Raw genomic sequence first — 20,300 nt, forward strand, 5'->3', positions numbered from 1 at the left:
TCTTATCGCCCATCATCATCCAACAACAACACTCCAATAACAATGAATTAGCTATTTAGCTTTGTCATTTTAGTAATGCAAAATGTAAATGTTCAACTGTCGTACACTATTAGTTACATCATTAGGGTGAGTCGTTTTGCCACTTTTTTTTCGGAGCGAAATGTAATACCTGGCAAAAGTGACCTACCCATATGGATATTACAAGTATAGATTTTTCAATTCGGATAATATCTTCTGTGAGAACTATTGTCTCGAAGTTTCAAAATTTTACTGAAAATTACAAAAAATACCAAAAGTGTTTATTATTTCTAGTTATGTTAATGCAAACATATTTTTAAATTTATACATGGCAGATGGTATGAAAATTGACATTCAAGTCTCAAAGTGCAAGTTATATGCACCTGTGGTGGGATAGGGATGCCTCCTCTGGGACAGAAAAAGGGGACAAATTCAGTACAATTAAGCGTTTCCATTCCTTCGACTGGTGGTTCATAGCGGTAGCAGAGGGTTGTTATTTTTCACCATGATACTCCCACCCCATCACCTCACAATACCGAAATGACCTTCTCCTGTTCCGATCTGCCTAACTCAGCGTCGCAGTCAGGAACGAGTTTGATATGCTTCGAATTGGGCGCCATTTCTTAAGTGCTATATTTTGTTACTGTTGTCTTGAGCTTGTATGAATTGGCGTTACTGATAATAGTTTGCTAACAACTATTTTCACAGAAAATACTGTATTTCTTCTTTCTTTTTTTAAAAACAAGTCAATATTATTTATTATATCACAAAAATGATTTCAGTGACAATGAAGCAGACTATAAAGAAAAAGCAGAGGATACCTCTTCTGATGAAGAGACCAAACCCAGAGACAGAAAATCTAAACCGAAGTTAGATTTGACTAAAACTGCTGTGATTGCTCAGAGATACAATGAAAAGGAGAGGGCTGCGGCACATATAATATCAAATGTGCTTCAGGCAGTTTTAAAGGCTCGAATTGTAACTTCTCAATAATCTAGCGACATAACATCTGCTTTAATTGTGGACAGGAGCAAAATAAGGCGTTCGGAACTTAATGTTGCTCGGAATTTAAAAGAAAGTTCTAGAAATGATGATCCCATTAAAAGCCTACACTTTGATGGTCGAAGGGACGACACTAAAATACACACAGGCATAGTTAGAAAATAACACTTAACACTTGAGGCTGAACGTAATTGTCAATAGGTTGGTCACTTGACATCATCCTCTGGCTCTGCCCATGACGAGAACTCGGCTATTTTCGAGTACATCATGAACCAACTCAAAGGTGGCTTTGATGAAGTTAAGGTTCTTGGGTGTGAGGGAACAAACAATAGCACTGGTTGGAAGGGAGGTATTCTTCGAAAATTAGGGGAACTAACGGGAAAACCTATGCATTTGGCTATTGTCTTTTGCATTTTAATGCCATTCCGAGCTCTCTTCACACATATTGAGGGCGCTTTTTTCAAGCCCGTATTCTTAGACAGGTCCCATGGGTTCAAAACTATCTGACTGTGAAAAGCTTCCAGTGCTGCCATTCAAACCAATATAATGTGACTTACTTCATCATAGTCCAGAAGAGCTCAGAAATCTCAGTAAAGATCTGAGATACTTGTTTCAGACATGTCAAGCCATTGACTCCGGAGCATACCCGAAAGAGCTTGATTCTATGATCCCTGGCAAACTAAACAAAGCTCGCTGATTGACTACTGCAAACAAAATTTTAACAAAATTTTAAATTGCAACAAAGAAACCAACCAAGAAATTAATAGAAATGGTGTCTACTGGTTACTTACAGTCTCTGCTGTTATGCAATTCGTGTCAGAACATATTCTTCCATTGAAGATGGTCCTTGTCACGTCTTTGAAACCATTTATAAGTCTAGATACTTACCAAGAGAATACCAGGCTGTAATCCGTTCATCCAGGCAGACGAATGCATTCTTCGCACTCCGAGAGAATGTTCTTCTCGCCATGATGACTGATCTTCGACTTGCTGTCCAACAAGATGCATTACATAAGATTCTGAGTGATAGGGAGCACGAACCAGGGAATCTTCATAACACCATTATAAATAACATCATTCCCAGACTGAATTTCGAGCCGAAAGATTACATTGAAATGATCTTTTGGGAAAGCACTAATGTTTCAATAATTGTACCACCAATTGTATGGACGGTATCAAACAAACAGCTCATGGACAAACTTTCACTTTCTGACAACAATGTGCCAGAATGGTCCTTCACCATTTATCCGTGCCACATGGTGGTAGTAGAACGGATAGTGAAATTGGTCACTGAAGCAGCCTCCCGAGTATGTGGCAGTGATGCTAGAGACGGGATGATCAGGTCAATCTTACTTTCTAGACAAGCTGTGTCTAAATTTCAATCGAAGTCTCAATTTGTGATAATTTTTCCTGACAGTGACGAATGGGATTAGTTTAACCGGCCCTATATATGGTTGGTTAGTTGGGTAAGGCTGGCTGAGGAGCCCTAGGTGCAGCCACCTCCATGTGGTGGGCTCTGGATCGCTTGGCCAGGCTATATGGCCAGAGAAGCGAGGACCTGCACAACCGCTTAACTGTAGTGAATTTGGCAACTTTTTCTGTCTTCAGAAGAGGCACCCCTTTGTCCCAATGTCATATAACTGGCAGTCGTATACTTGAATGTCAGTTTTCATAGCAACATGTTTACTTTTACATAACTAAAATTAATGAATAACTTTGGTATTTATTTTGGAATTTTCAGTGAAATTTTGAAACTTTGAGATAATAGTACTCACAGAAGATATAATCCAATTTGAGAAAAATCTATACATGTAATGTCTATGTGGGTGGGCCACTTTTGCTAGGTATTACATTTCGTTCCGAGAAAAAAGTGGTAAAACGCTGCACCCTATTACATTATTCAAGCTGCCAAATTTACGTTTCGAGTAAAAATTACTGCCAGCTATTCTAGAAATTGGTCAAAATTTATACTTCAATACTAGAAATTTCAAAACACTTGTCTGTTTTTTTTTTTTTGCTCCAGTGTCCTTATTTCTTAATATCCCTTCACTTCGGCGCAACAAATTACTCTTTGAGATATTGCTGATAGAAGAATATGGCACAGGTTGCTGTTAAACGAAATTGTTTTACGCAAAACAACCATGTCAGTTATCCGAATATCCGTTATTACTAATGTATGTAAACTACTAGTAGAATACACCCATCGAAGTACGACTGCTAATTTTCTACAAATAATACAGTTTGAAGGCATGTCTGCACTGCTCTTCGTCTTCCAGAATATCATGCCTACTTTCCACAAAATTTAGAAATAAAAACAACAGTTTCGCAACTAATTCACTTGCACACGGCCTAGTCAACCATTGCCAATTGCATTTATTTAATTCATGCTCAACACTTTCACGCACTATAACATTATGGCAGATTTTAATATGCACATCCAGACAAAACAAAAGAGATAAAAATATAAAATTGGCTTATTACTGAAACTTATTGTATTCACAATCGATATTAAAATACGAAACTGGATATAGTCATCAATCACTTCAACAAATATTGTCTTATTTATTCTGACATAAATTCAGGATCCACTTAGTAGCGATCATCTTGAGTTAATACTTTTCACCTACACACACAGTTCGAAACCATATTAAGCATAACATTCTCTCTCTACAGGGCTTTTATTTCATGAAATAAACTGGGACAGATAAAGGGATTATCTGTCTACAAAAGCCGTACTTCTAACAACTCACAACAGAGTACGGATTCCACGCTACCATTGACACCTCGCACCCTATATCCAAAAAGAAAGGAATCTTTTCAGATCTATTGGTACATCAAGACCATATCAGTGCAGCTTATCGCCATAATATATGATAATGATATCACGTTCATGGCAGTTGAATTGTGAGTTAAGTCGCATGCCAAATCCAGACTCCTTACATCTGCATATGGAATTACATAGAACAGAACGCACCAATATACGTTCATATAAACTTCTATATCGGGTTAACATTTGTACTATAGAACACCATCCATCCTTCCGATTGCTCCAAAAAAGCTAATCATTTAAGTAGTAAATCTATGAGGACTATATTTCCTGTAATCCCTTACTCGCCTCTATATTACGTAAAAAATAAATAACTATTTCTATTGCAGTCGATATTATCACAACCGTAATGATCGGGAAAATGAGTAATAACCCAGGTTTTAATTGCATCACGTATTGCCATATGAAAGAAAGTCACCTAACTATATGATTCCTTCTTACAACCAATTACATCATTTTTCGCGTCGATTATTATCCCATCTCCTGGAAAAATTCAAAAACTATTGTTTTTTCTAATAAGAACAGTTTGAGTTACAAACGATTCAGGTGCAACAGAATGGGTTTTACAAAATATGACATATGTTTTTTAAAATCTATATGGGTTGTCTCCTTTAGCTTCTATAGTCGTTTGTTTTTGATGAATCGCAAATGATATAAGTCACACATGGGCTACCGAAGAAGTCAATGTGAGTGAGCAACTGCTCATTTGGGAGCAGCTGATAAAACTTCAATATTGCAGTGAATTCAGCAGATTGTTTTAGGTTCGTTAGCAGTCTTGCTTTATGTTGAATTATTGAGCGACGTGACTAGTGAATAATTAACTTGGGTCGGGCGTGGGAAATTTTTCAAAAATTTTCCCACTGGAACGTTCCCTGGGCGCTGTTGCTAAGCTGGTATAAGTATGCTCATAGTCTTGGACGGCTACCAGATGTAGAAACAGGATGAAACATGCGTATTGCCTGTTCTTGTCGCGTATAGGCTAGTTATTTGAACCCCAAACCCCACCCCCTGCAAAGAGCGTAAGCGGAATGTATGTGCTTGTGCAGATCATTCTATTAGCAGCTGTTGCAAAGGAAGATACGTCAAATTTAAAGATGCCATCGTCAATGAGTTTATAAAATAAACTTTATAAGCCATCAATGGTACCATTTATAAAAGTGAGAGATTTGGAGATTAGAGTACGATTTCGTATTATAAATTGTGAGATAATTACAACGGGATATGGTAGGAAGGCATGGGTGACATTTGAAGGAGGCGAAAAAGTGATTTTACCAGGACGTTGTACTGAAAAATTGGAAGCAGATAATGGTGCAGTATTAACGTATCTACAAAGTGGAAATGTCCGATTAATATACAAAGGAAGAAGATTAATGTATCTGGGCGTAACATGCAAGATCTTGAATTTACTGAACTAGTATACTCATCGTAAGTGTATGGTGGCATGTACAAACAAGATGAAACATTAATTTTCCTCTTCGCATCTCCTCTTTATACATGCGCAGTCTTCTGTATGCATACTGTCGTTATTCTGAGTTGACCAGCTAATGGAGTAACATGTCTTTGAGTGCTTGTGCATCAACTATGGATACCAAGAAAGAGTACTTGTTAAATGTGGAAAATGGCCTTTATTCAATGAAAACCTAACTAATTCGTATTGGACTGGATAGTGATACTTTTGAGCCAGTGATACGTGTTGGTAAAGGACATGAGTTTAGAGTGGAGTTAAATTTGGCAGAGTGGGAGAAACTTTTACATTTCACCTGGCTTGTTACGGACTATTTAAATTCTCAAGTGAAAATTACATTTATAAAATCTCCCGGTCGAAAAAACGAACTAGTGGTGTGAAAACTAATGAGTGAAAAATCAGTAACGTTAGAGAAGAAAGGAACACTTCATGCTCCTCGAAACTCTGTGTACTCAACTTCAAGTGATTTGCTTTATTTCTTGGAAATGTTACCGTGTACTGCACATGCTCTGAAAAACAGTAAAATTTGTAGTGTTGTGCTACGTAAATATTTTGACTTGTGTACAGATACTATTCGCAATCATGTACAACCGCAGTGCCGGAATCCATACCTGTGTAGATGAACAGAGTATTATTAATGGTATGAACATTAGTTTTCCAAGTGTCTCTCTTGATAAGAATAGTGATGTAAACATTGATGGTGAAATATTAAAATTGGAAATGAAAGTATTTTGCAAAAAAAAATCATAGATCTATTATGGCTTATTTATTTGATAATATACAGACACAGCTGTGGTGGGGGGAAACCGATACTCAACCTTCGGAGGGTATCAATGAAGTGAACGTCTCTTCATAAAGAAGAAGAAAATTGATTTTTTTTCACCTATACTAAACAACGTAATAACAAATGTAATAAAAATATAAGTGTATGTCAAACGTTTTATTTGCGTTTGTTTTGTTTTCGTTTCATACACCTCAATATGATAGAATTTTTAATTACTGTACTAATTTTTTAAAAGAAAAATCCTAACATATTTTTCCTCGTATACTATATGTGATATGTATAATAATAATAATAATAATAATAATAATAATAATAATAATAATTTCAAATTCTTGAAATGAATATTAAAATAAAAGCTAGTATTTGAAATTATTATTATTATTATTATTATTATTATTATTATTATTATTATTATTATTATTATTATTATTATTATTGCTATTATTATACAACTCTGTCTTAAGTAATTTCGTAATTTACGAAAAATTAACTGATTAAGTATTTAAATTCATTATTATTATTATATAGTTATGTGATTACACCATTGAATTAAAAATCAGTTTTTGATTCTTTTTGAAACAAAAACAGTATACAATTCTTTAATTCAATGAGTTCAAAAATGTTTTATGATATATTTATTTAATTACATAATTGATCATAATGCATATTTATTTATTAGGAAATGGAAAACCAAGAAATAAAACATTTGTTTTCAAATGGAAAAAATAAAAATACAAAATATTTATTGATGATGATACTATTTACACAATTAAAACGACTATATGTATATTACATCTTTCGTTTTAGAAAAGGGATTTCATCAGTTCTTTCTTCGTATTCACTGTGCAAATGAATTTTAAAAGTCACTTTTTACACAATACACACTGTTCTTGAAGTCTTTTTTTGACCACTTCCTGATGACTCTACAGATGACAAACATGACGATGCTGCTGCTGCTGCTCATGATGATCATGATGATCATGGAATGTAGATAGAAGTCATACTGTAAATGATGCTGCGCATACATCCGTTGACGAACTTTTACTCTCTGAAATGAAAAAAAAAGAAAAAGAAACTTAAAATCTATTTCATCCATAATCATGAGTAAATAAAACAACAAATAATAATATACACAAAAACATTATAATAAAGAAGAAGAAGAAATGACTACCTGCAATAATAATAGCTACAATTTTATTTATAATAAAAAGTATTCCAAACAAACGAAGAAGAAGAAGAAGAAGAAAGCAGACACGATGATATGTATACAGGATAAATTATTACCTGTAAAAGTAACTACAGCAAGCGGCTATCATTATTTCTGGAGTAGATGAGAAAGTGTAATGAAATTCATTTAAGGACTTTATATTAGCTTTGAAGCAAAGGAAAAGGTATGAATAATGTCCAAATAGGGATGATTTCACACTTTGAATTTGTTTATTAATAAATGTATAAGAAATGGAAATTCTACGTAGGAATTGAATAAGTTGGATTACATATGGAGGATATCCAAATCTGTCGAAGTAGTGGGCACGTCCAGCAGTATGAATATATACGGAAATCCAATGTGGGCCAAGTTTGTTCGAGGATCTGTATTTATGACGATTGCTGCAGGTATTTGATCATGTGTTTTTAACTGATTGGTTGCATATACGGCAACGATATTATTGTGAAACAGAGAATTTTTTTGCAAAGCATTTAATAAATCTAGTGTAGAGGACATCATATATAAAAATGCAGACATGTACATATATGATACGGTATTTAAATAACGTACTTTAAAAATCCATGATGATGTTTCTCTGATGAACCACTTCTAAGAGAGAGTGGAACTCCCATATATGATGCATGAGACAGGTGCTGCTAGTGGATTCTTAAAATGAACTTCCAGACGAACACATCCATGTTTGATGAGATTCCAGTGCTGCACAGCGCTGGTTTCTCCATCTTGAGTAAAGTTGAAAGCAAAGATAGTGTAACCTTGAGGAAAGGCAAGGCGAGGAATATTGTCACCATGATTGGAAAAGTGAATAAATGATCCACAGAATAAGGTATGATATGAGGAAAGATAGAGGTTGTTTCCGAAATTCGGTTGTAAATTTTTTGAAGGTACAGGTTTTCAATCAATGTATAGAGAGAAGAAATTGATGTCAAAATATTTGAAATGAAATGGATTTGAAGTTATTGTTCCTGTGTAGGCATCATTTTGAATAAACGCCACAATCACTCGAGTTGGTAATACTCCCATAAATAAATTATCAATTGTTTTTGATTGATGATCCTTTGGAATGAGGAATGGCTTCATTTGCACTCTTGTGAGAGGATATTTGGCTGTTGTTGATTGTAGAAGCTCGTTATGTGCAAGTTTTATTGTACGACTAACATTAATCTTTTTAATATGTAGAGCAGCGTCTAATATATTCACTCTAACCTAAACAGACGAATCACTAGCGATGGGACAAAAGTTTGGCTTTGCAGGAATTAACGTGATGCGTAATTCTACTCCTTGGGTTAAAAATTTATCCCAATTAAGATGTCCAAGCATGTCGAATTTAGCACTTTGTTTGATCATTCATAACGCTGGTGAATTCCTCTATTACCACTAGATTTTGCACCCATATGTTCAACAGTATCTTGAAACCAGAATTCACATTGGAGATGAGTGTTTGTAGGAGAATCATGATAATTTAACAGTTTTCGATATATGATCGATATGGATGATTATGAGATGGAAATAAAATCAGTTTGTTATTAAATACACTTCCATTTCACTGAACATATAATTTAAAAAGTAATTAATATGAGACACAGCTTTATCACTTTCACCAAATGCTGATCCATCAGGCTTAACGATTTGAGCTTCGATGTAAAGAAGAGTATGTGGTAGATCTATGTATTCATCACTTGTTTCTGGGATGACAAATTCTATAGGAGCATTATCAGCTAGTGAACTGATTGTTTTGTTTGTAACAACATGATTATACAATATACTGGTTTCCGTTGGTTTTGTAGAAAAAATATCTAGTTCACTTTTTACACACTCGCAGGATTGATGGTGTAAGAAAGCCATGACGATAATGATTTAATCAAAGATATCGTGTGAAACATTCCTCTTCTTATACGACTGAATTTTCTTTGTTTTCTGCGTACGTTTCCTCTTGCCCTTCTTCGTCTTCTTCGACTTGCGCTTGATGATGTGTAATGATGATGGGGCTAAAGATGGAATGATGTGTAATTCTTCTTTTTCTGCGTTGATATCCAGACCCTAGCATAGATTTCAGTTTATTTTTTGCTTTGTCTTGCAAGGCGAATCTCGCATCACCCATTCGTTGATGAAAGGATTCGTTAATAGATTGTTTATCGTCGATGACATCAGTAATAACGTTTGCTCCAGATTTTAATAAATCCTTTCCTACTATTTTAGCTCCTTGTTTTACTAATGGCATGACAGAACGCAATAATTCTCCATGGAAACTTCCAATACCATGTCCAACTTGATACGGGGATCCAACATAAACGTATCGAGTTCCAGAAAGAGCTTGTTTTTGATAATATTGTAAATATGAATTATTCAAATATGTTGGTGTTGACGCACTGGTCGAAAATGTAGTATATCGCATACAGTTCCGAAAGTGAATGCCAGTAGAGAACCTGTACTATCTCTTATATCTATTTTGATGTGTTCAAAATGCGTCTTCTCTAGAGGCACATAATGTGGAGGATAAAAAATTTCTATAACACTACTTCCAAATGTATGATTCACAAGATTCATATTTATGATACGTAATAATGATGTTACTGTATCTCCAACAAATACTGATTGACTTGTATCACAATATACATACATTGTAGACGGAAGTCCTAAACGTAAATTTGGAATGCCTTGTTGCATATCCTTCAAACCAACGTTTGGATCAAATGCCAACATCGCACTAACACTTGGTGATAATGCAACGTCTACATGTGTGTCTTTACGAAGACGTCGTATAAAACAGGTATTACTCTCACGAGTATAGGAAATATGTAAATTTGTGAATCTGTTGTACCTATTAATTATCTTTATCATTCTGATATGTCAGTGTAATAACGTATAGGAATACTTACAAATTTCCATTCATCACTTTTTAGGATTGTGTAAAAATTTTTATTATTTTCTTCATTAATATTTAATATTGAATGAGGATAATGAATTTCAACAATAGTCCCTTCCTACTTTTCACGGAATTCCATTGTTTGATGAAGTTTAGTAGTGTATGATGTTATGGTGTTGTCAGGAAAATATTCCATAGGACTATTACTGGAAAGGATAACGTAAAAATCTCTGTCAGGCTCCAATGTAGTTCTTAATCTTCTTTGCGGATGATGCAGGTATCCAGAAATCGAAAAAATGAAGGATATCCTTTCTAATAAACAAGATATTCTTTTCTGTTGCATTTTCTTCTTGTACGTATGATTTTACCTATGTAAAACGTTTTTGATAACGCCACTGGTTGTAATTCTTCTCTATAAAATAATCCGTCCAGTGATTCCTTGTTTAAATCTCAAATTTCATAAACAGGTGGATCTCTTGGTATTATCTTCTTCACTTTAAATATTTCCCAAGTCCAGTTTTGCATGCATCCTTTATCAAATGTACGTTTAGTTTCATTATTCGTACTGTATCACCAATCATAAGATGTTTTGAGAAATTTGGATTCTTCTTCTTCTCCTTTATTTTATTATCATACTGATTATGCCATACTTGTAATAGGTTATTTTGAGAAGCATTTGCAGGTGACATCTTTATGCTTGAATGATAACTTTCATTGTATAAATTTACAAGAAGAGGTAATATATTTAAATAATTATACGTTTGATACTTTGTAAAATACTTCCATATTTTTCTTTTAGAGTTTTGTTGAAATGTTCTACGATACTAGCTTTTATATCAGGATTTTGATGTAATATATTTTATTTTGTTGTTCTCTAAGTACTTCTGTACTGTTGTATTAGTAAACTCATTTCCTTTACATGTTCGGAATGTAATTGGTTTTCTGTTTCTGAACACAATTTTCAATGCTTTTAAGATTTCATTTGTACTTTAGATTTTAATGGCACAGACCAGGCATATCGACTGAACACGTCTATCACTGTAAGAATATAACGATATCAATTATTAAATTTCCGAAGAAATTGAAGATTATTAATATCACTTTCCCACTGATCATCAATGTTATTCACTACATAGAAAGCTCTTTTAAAAAGACGACGTTCTGGTTTGTGTATCGTATGTGTTGTTTGTTGGAGTAATCATTTTCTTATACAATGTATAGGAATTTTCTTCTTTGTAGCTATCCACAACTTTTTAACAGTTGAAAACGATGCAGGATGTAAAGGGTTGTAGTAAATTTTGCTTAACTGTTTGTTTATGGTTTCCATCTTGAACATACTGGACGTTTACAGGCAGTTTCCTTTTCCTTATCGGAGATACTACTTTTCCTTTCTTTTCTTCTTCTTCTTCGTCGTCGTATTCTGGAAACGATTTCAGAGGTATTTTTTCCCTTATAGATGCTGCTGCTGGTGATGCTTTAGTTCGTCGTAAAATATATGGCATACATTTTGGATTTCAAATAAGTTCTTGAGGTGTGTTATTAGAAAATAAATAATTACAAATTTTTTCCCATCCCGGTGGATTTGTGTGTTTCTGGGGTCGCGACATATCAGAAATTAAATCTACAATGTGTGATCCTTCTAGTGTATCACCTATGATGTAAACAGTTCCTTTATTATCCCAAGTGATATTATCATCATGTTTCATTCTATGTAGTAGTAATTCAGCTCTTTTACGAAACATTTTGGGTATAGATAACAATATTTCTTCTTCTACTTCAGGCTTCTCTGATTTAGTTGACGTAATCAAAAGTGTCACAAGTTCTAGTTTTCGTATTAAGTGTAAATATTTTTTAAGAATATTATTATATTTATTCCACTTTTGTTCATCACTAAGCGATGATAACTGTAAAATCTCTGCATTTCTTGATCCAAATTAGATTCACGTTTCTCCAGGCCTCATGATGATGATGCTGTTCTTTGTATACAATTAAGAACTTCAGGTGGAAATAAAATCATGTTATTTGCGTGTTCCATTGCGCTAACGCAATAGTAAACTTGATAATGCACTAGTTAAAATAGGAGCTAATAACGCCGGTAGGAATCAACCCTGCTGCTGCACTAATAAATGCTTCTTCTTCTTCTGGATGGAGTTTCCTTTCTTCACAAGATATCGAAGCGTCCTCTTGTATCTATTTAATCTTCCTTTCTGTGTCTTTGTAAGACGTACATTCTTTTTTAATACATTATAAAAACATTCACAAATACTACGAATCACTGAAGAGTCTGCATTGGAGACTATACCGTTACACAATTTAGCACTTGCTCTGTTCACCGTAGAAAGAAGATCTCCGTGTTTTACTCTTGGACACATATTATCAGAATGAAGAAACACAGTTTAAAACTAACATTATAAACACATCTTCTTTTAAAGGTAATGATAAATATCATCAGGAAAAATATTTGTTTGAAAATGAAGTTCATCTGGCGTATCCTGTTTTAAACCAATAAACAAATATCCATATGGTAACTTTGTTGCGTCGTTTAAACTTTCTTGAAGAAATGTTGGATTCTTAGGAGTTACTTGATAACTCAAATGTTTAATTTGTGATTTATCTCTTGGATTTTTAAATAATTCGAGATAAGAACAATTCAAGCTCATATCCCTGCTTCCTTTTCACTGATGAAGTATGTTTTGTGTAATAAATAGTACACTAAGATTTCTACGATGAGAACCTTTTGTAAAGAAATCAACTATATTGCGGTTCACTTCACAGATTTGATCTTTAATAATAATAAGGTGTGGTCCAATTTCAGGTAAAAAGTCTTTTGTTCTATATAATCCTTCAATAAATTGTACTTTTGTCGAAATTTCTCTGTATGCATTTTGTCATTCTGCATAGTGTCAACAAATATGACGAAACGATGTATTAACAGGAATCGGATGATAAATTGAACAGGAATCGTATTACAAAGGAAGTTTTTGCACATCCACTTCCTCCGGCAACAATACATGAAGAGGGATGTTTCCATGTCGTATCCATGTTAAAGAGTATGATCATTCTTTCTTCATACGTATATATATAATTGGCCTTATTACATTTCTCTTCTTCTTTTGTTAGAAGTAGTGTAGCCATATGGAAGAGTATCATATGAATTTGGTATTCTACGTCGTTTTATATAATTTATCTTATAAACTTTTGTTTCTGGCATGCTGACGATAATATAGTCTTTCCTGTGGAAGTTTTTTTTTCTCATTGGTAATTTCGAATCCAGTGGGACGGGATTCTTCTTCTTCTTCCGCCTCCTTTTCATTATCTACTATCATTTTCTCACGTCAGTTATTATTCATTTAGGAGAACTGTAGGTCAGTCTGGTGCCTAGTTGCAATACGAATCATCAAAACATTTTGAAATGTTATCTTATCTGTTGCTCTTGAAACTAAACACTTTTAAGACTTAATTCAATGTGCTAACAAACAGAGAGAGAAAGAGATACTAACAAACAGACATTCACATGGATGTATGTATTGTTCTGTGTTTTTTCTAATGTTAGAGACTGAACTCATACGAACTGAGCTATGAATAAATACACCTTATAACTTGTTCTTTCAACTGACTTTATAAATCAATTAAGAATGATTATACATATATTTTTACTTACCTATTTTAATAAGAACGACCAGTATCACACTTTGTTCACAGGTTACAAAATACGTCTCATGAAGTACACTAAAGTTTTTTAGGCGGAAAAGACGGTCATCACACTATCTTCACAGTTAACTGAACACCAACGTTTTTACGCGGAGGAGGATGTAATTCACACACGCTTACTCTGAGACAATGACTAATCAATTGGGAAACTTCGATAACTGAATATCAAAGGATTGGGGTTGGATCTAAAATAGGTACCCAATGTTAAGAGCTTCTTTCCGTTCTTAACTTTGCAAGAGTGGGTCTTGGGAGGTTGGGGGATTCAAATAACTAGCCAATACACCACGAAAAGAAGATGAAGAGGAAAAGGCATGTTTCATCTTGACTCTACAGCCGGTAGGCGTCTAAGAGTATGAATATATGTATGTCAGATTAGCAACAACGCCCACGCCACGTTCCCGTGGAAAAAAATCGAATTCTAGGAAAACAAGATAATTTTTTGCTGACTCAACCGTCTATCCAGGCTGTATTCTACTACTTGTTTATTAGTTATTTTTTTTCAGCATTAGTAGAAAAGAATAAAGATTAGTGATTACAAGTTGTTGTGCAAGCATTGTTTTCACCAGACATGTTTTTGATGGACACTAGATGGATTTCTGGGAGTGCCCACTGCCGGAGACAAAATAATAAGTCTATAACATAATAATAAATAGAATTGCATTGTTTTAAAACAATATGTGCCCTCAGAAAACTAATTGCGCTCTCCGGAAACACTTTTTCTTATATGAACACTGAAGCAAAGAAGAAAAGTTAGTACAGCGCGTGCTGTGTTTGTGAATTGAGGTAGAAATACCCAACACGTGCTGTGTTTTCGGTTGTAATTCGGTTACGGATAAAGCTGAGGGACATACGTAAAATACCTTTATTACGCTTCCAAGTTGAGCGAAATCACCAGAGCGATTTAAATTATGGCTCAAGAAAGCACATACAAATAATTGTGTGAAACGAAATCATTTGTATTCGTTCCAGTCATCTTGAGAAATCTCATTTCGGTCTGTCATATTTACTAAAAGAAATGCTAATGCCTGGAGCGTGCCCGTAGCCATCCCAAAAATATAGGGTCGGGTGTAAGCTAGGGCGCCAATCAAAACATATTATAGTTTATCACCAAATTATTCCGTTCATATGCAAACATACCGTGAACATTTTAGGGGGCAGGGCACCCGCATGCCCAGGTTAATGCGGGCCTGATCAAGAGAATTATTTGCACACAAACAGAGAAAGAATGTTGTTCCTAGTATATTAATGAAATGTTCAGAATCCTAACCATTCAACAAGTGCCGATGTATGTTCTGTTACCAACGAAATAAAACCGTGCAAGACGCAATTCACGGTTGAAGTCAACACGGGGCGTTATAATTTAATAGCTAATGTGTCACTCATGATTATAAAGGTACTGTTTTAGAAATAAATGTGAATTTGGGAATGACATATACTAGCTTGTAGAATGAATCAGTAACAATGACAGTGTTGCTCAGGACATTGATTCATCGTAATTTTTTATGTATCGAGCAACAATGATGAAGAAACGGGCGAGGAGATTTGTTTCGCGATGAGAATAAAACAGTCTTAAGCGGTAAAGTATTTTTCGAATTCTGTCAAACTTTACAAATGTTATTTCGTTTTTCAGTTATAAAGCGTTCTCTTACACATACCTTGAAGCAAAAAATTATAGGGTCATCTTTAAAAATTGCAACAGAAAGTGAAAATGAACATACTTATGTTTGGGAATCGGAACCCTGACTAAGGAATAGGTAGTTAGGTGTTGTAGTAATCTCGTCCGCAATCTATCTAAACGGTATTGGTTCCTTTTGTAAAACCTTGAACTTATGATTTGTAGGAAAAGACATTTTCCAATCAAACAACCATAAGAGAGCCACATTCTTATCGAATACATAAGATTTTCCAAGATGGACGCGAATCAGGCGCTTTGTTCCCACATCCTGAAAAAAAGTCCGTGATTAACAAGGCACTAGTGAATACAGTTGGAATTGGTACTCATGGTAGTAAGGGTGAGTCAGTGAGAGCACTAAATCCAAATTTGTGTTTATCAGAGGATACTGTCCACTAAATTTTACATGCTTATTAGAACAAGAAGGAAGTTCGGTTCTCATCGGTACTGTATTTTCTTATACTGGAGCTTAAAAGATATAACAACGTGTGGATATTTGCGCTCACAGAAAAGGACGTATGGTAGATCACAATCTCATTTTGGATAGAAAAAAATTACTGACGATTTATGATGTAAATATGACCTTGACACGATTACAAAACAACAAAACATCACATGGAATTCGCCACAGTCACCTCGGAAGAAGAAAGTGCGGCAACAGATTTGCACAATAAGGTGATCCTAATCGTATTTTCGGATCGAAGAAGCATGGTATATCAACACATTGTCTGGACTAACTGTGAAGTAACAATGACTTATCCAGACTTTGCGACAGCACGTAGCAAAAAGGAGACTGTATGTAAAGAACTCGTCAATATTGCATCAGAATAACGAAGACTAGGCTTCTAAGAAGTATACGATTAAGAGAATAAAGATACTTATCTGCATCCAGTATACAACCCGGGCATTACACCATTTGAAATGTGGTTGTTTCTATTAGTAAAGGACTCTTCACGTGGTTTTCATTTTATAATAAATAAAAAATGATCAACAGAGCAAAATGTTCCTTAATTTCTTCGAAATTTTAAAGACATTTAGAAAGTGTTTGGAGCCTATGTATGCTTACTTAGCTGTCAATCATGCTAAGTTTGATAAAAAAAGGTGTAGTTCTTATTCGATGTGGCTGACTCTGACTATTTTTCTGGTTTGAGAGTTTTCGTTTAATTTTAATGATTCTTCGAAAGCTACATGTTTTCCTTTTAACAGCTATGCAATCGCGACTTTTTCTACCAGTGTCCATGTAGATCTCTGTATTCCTGTACAGGAATTAGATTCACTTTCTCAGTGACAAGACTATTAATATTTTATGTATTTCAACCATTTATATGAATAATTATTTATCGCCTTGAATTCTTCTTGTTTGTAGAGTCTCCGAAGATACGATATTGTCGTTATTTCTGAATTACCCGTTTGTCACAAATATGTCTTTACTCTATGCTGAGTACACTTTTTTTAATGCTCTTTATACTGCCTTGCATATCAATTTTATTCTAAGCCAATCATAGAAAATTACTATTAATAACGCTTGTAAAACGCAAGAAGTCGTTTTTTTGTTACCCAAAAAACAATCAAAGGAATCTCAATCGATTATTCATTCAGGTTGACCAGGTTCCCAAAAAGCCAATAAGACAGGAACATAACCGTATGTATCATTCGATGGGCATTTAACTTGTAATCAGCACGAAAGTTTTATAGCAAGTATAGTTTAGAAAAGGTGGTTGCAAAAATATCTCAGGTAATTATAATGAGCATAAAATATATCAAGAATAACCTATGCACACGCTAAATCTATCACATTGAAATTTTGAGAATTGTTGCAAGATAATATTTGATATTGAGCGAAAAGCCGAAACAAACGTTGTCAAAGTGTAATCACCATCCTATGTCTTATTTGTAACAATGTGATAGCTTCATAGTTACAAGTGTATTAATTGACATAGTTTTAACACCATAGAAAATACGAAAACTAATGTTTTTATTCACTCATCTGAACATTTTGAGCAATATATAACAATCTCCTCCCAGCTACGAATATTACTGGAGCATTACTAACTATCTACTATTGTTGTATTGAATTATATTTATGGTACTTCTAAGCACTTATTCTCCCAGACATGTTTTTGGGAAGTACTCCTTCCGGAGCTGTGAGATTCCTCCGGACTATACCAAAATAATACAGTATAATTTAATAATAAATAGAATCGTACAGTGTAAAAATATTATGTGCCTCTCTGAACACTGAGTGTGCCCACCTCGAATATTAATTTTCTGAAAGAAACACTGGTTTGTATTCTACTCCTCTTCGAGTGTGTGATTTCTTTACAATTGCGGACCAATATTTTCGTGCGCTCGTCATACTAAACTATTCTGCTGTCAGGATTCAGTGTTGTTAGAAACTGTTTAAAAGTAATAGCTGTTTACATAAGGGACATTCTACAAAACACTCATATGTTTTCGGCCAGACATTTTGCTTCAGTATGAGTTTCACTACATAGTAAATATATGTCCTTTAAGAAGACGATCTTCCTTAAACACATTGATCAATTGAGAAAGTTTCAAACGTGAAAACTTACTACTCAGTAATGTATTTTAACACTTACTCTACGATTATGGGTTTAAAAATCATAGAACTTTGAAACCTAGTGATCCATATTAAAAAGATTCATATTATTAAAACCATCTTATTTTAACAACGTTATTTACTAATGCGAAGGGACAAACCAAGAGATTATATTTAGTACTAGTTTTCCTTGATTTAGAGCAATATGTGGAGAAAGTATTTGGAATTTAACATATTGAAGGCATGTCAGATAAGGGTAACGATACTTAAGAAGTCATGTGTTTGGTTAAAACTGTAGTATCTCTTTTCATCACCAAAGCTTTGTTAACTTTAAGCCTACAGTCACATACAACAGCTAACTATGTACGCTCCAGTGACTATGAAATTCTAACGAACCGTATGATAGTTATATAAGCATTGTAAGTATGTGTTTAAAGAAGATTGTTCATGGTAGTGTCATTTTCATGGAGTAGTTTAGCATATCTATAATGTTGTTTCCGTACACAACATTTGTCAAAATGTTTCATATAACAACGGTATAAACAAAAAAAAAAAAACATAGTATGAAAGTGTCTTACTTAAAGTAACAAGTGCCAAAACAACAATTCCAGCTATAGCACCTCCATATTCTGGTCTGAGTTTTAAAATCAAAACAAGCATGACGCTATTTGCTTCTAATAAAATTACTCCTGCCCAATGGAAGAGAAAATATGCCACAAAGCATTCAACGATTCTCTGTAAGTAAAATTAAACCAATAATTAAACAAAATAACATTATATAATGTATTCCAAGAAAACAAAAAAATGAAAAGACAACAATTATATATTTGCACTAATGATTCGTTCAAAAAAACCTACATGTCTATTCTGCATTCAATATCTATTTATATTTTGTAAAACTCATCAAAACTCTTTCAATAATTATAATATAATTATCACTTGAGAAACATCCTCTAATCTTTCTTCTCTTGAACCATGGACCATTGCATAAGTCACCGCACGACTACGTTTAAAATCTACGAATTTTTCGAAGTTAAAAATTAAAAGAGAACTACATCATACTGATGTGCTCCTTTAGAGGTTAATGAAAGTACATCTCTTCATTCTGTTCATTTAGCCTGGTTTTCAGTCTCGATTCCAAGTTGGCCTCCATTTCACTTGTATAGGACGCGGAATTCGACATGCAAGAGGACTTTTTCTTTTCTTTTTTTCTTTTTCTTTTTTTTTTTTTTTTTGATGTCACGAATCACCTTCCGAAGTACGTGCATATCTTTCTGTTTTGTTCCAACTGTAATGATTCGTTTTGCCATTCCAAGTTGCCACACCTGTCACTTTTACATGACGCGAAGTTGGACAATAAGGAAAAGATTTTATGTTTCCTTTTATATCACGAACCATCTTCTAAAGTCAGTGTATATATTTCATTTTCACTATTTCTACTGCATGTAAGAGGAACGAGAGAGCACGATTACGGTAAAGACAACTAAAAATATTCAATGATATGAGACAATTGAACATAAGTTTCTAATCTTTGATTTCATTCACGGACCTACTTCACTTCCCTATTATTCAAACGTCTAATTCCTTCTTCACAGAACTTGCTTATTAAAAAGAGTATTTACATTAAAATTAAAGCATATTAAGAAGTGCATTGAAATTAGAATTTTCTAGGTCTAAATATAATTTATTTACTACTTATCGATCCCGAACATTTACTTGAAGTTCCACTATTCTTTTAGCTAATGCAAATCCGTTCATGTAAAACTACATCAAATACTAAAACTTATCCTAAGGAGGGCCTTACATGAGGTCCTTATCATTTACGTCTTTAACGAAGAGCATGGTTTTTAGAAGTTCGTCGATATATTTTCAAACGTTCCTAAGTTAGGCGGAGGTTTTAAGGTGGGCCCCGCAGCCTAACGAAACAGATATATAACAAACTGGTTTTGTGTTATATAAAATGTATCAAGACGTGCAAAAGCATTGGCATGGTTCCAGAGTTTTCTAAGTTCAAACAGAGGGAGAAAACGCGTTTCTCTACTCGTTTCGCGAGTTTAATATGACATCTTACATGAAGGAGTTGAGCCGTGATGGTGTTATCGAAACTGTCAATCAGCAGAGAAGGGCGATTTCCACCGAATTATTTTTCCACCAAATTGTAGTTTTAAAG

The 20,300-nt window shown here is 34.1% G+C and overlaps 1 protein-coding gene across 1 annotated transcript in view; it reads right to left on the reverse strand.

Moving 5' to 3' along the window:
* Window positions 1–20,300, reverse strand: part of LOC145681650 (uncharacterized) — a 297,353-nt gene that overhangs the window by 81,342 nt on the left and 195,711 nt on the right. The window contains exon 5 of the mRNA XM_081753270.1: window positions 18,709–18,865. Within this exon, the coding sequence (XP_081609396.1) occupies window positions 18,709–18,865 (157 nt within the window). The remainder of the gene's footprint in view (window positions 1–18,708; window positions 18,866–20,300) is intronic.

The sequence above is a fragment of the Thermobia domestica genome, chromosome 3 (assembly GCF_964235325.1).
Source record: "Thermobia domestica chromosome 3, izTheDome1.hap1.1, whole genome shotgun sequence".
Lineage (NCBI taxonomy): Eukaryota > Metazoa > Arthropoda > Insecta > Zygentoma > Lepismatidae > Thermobia > Thermobia domestica.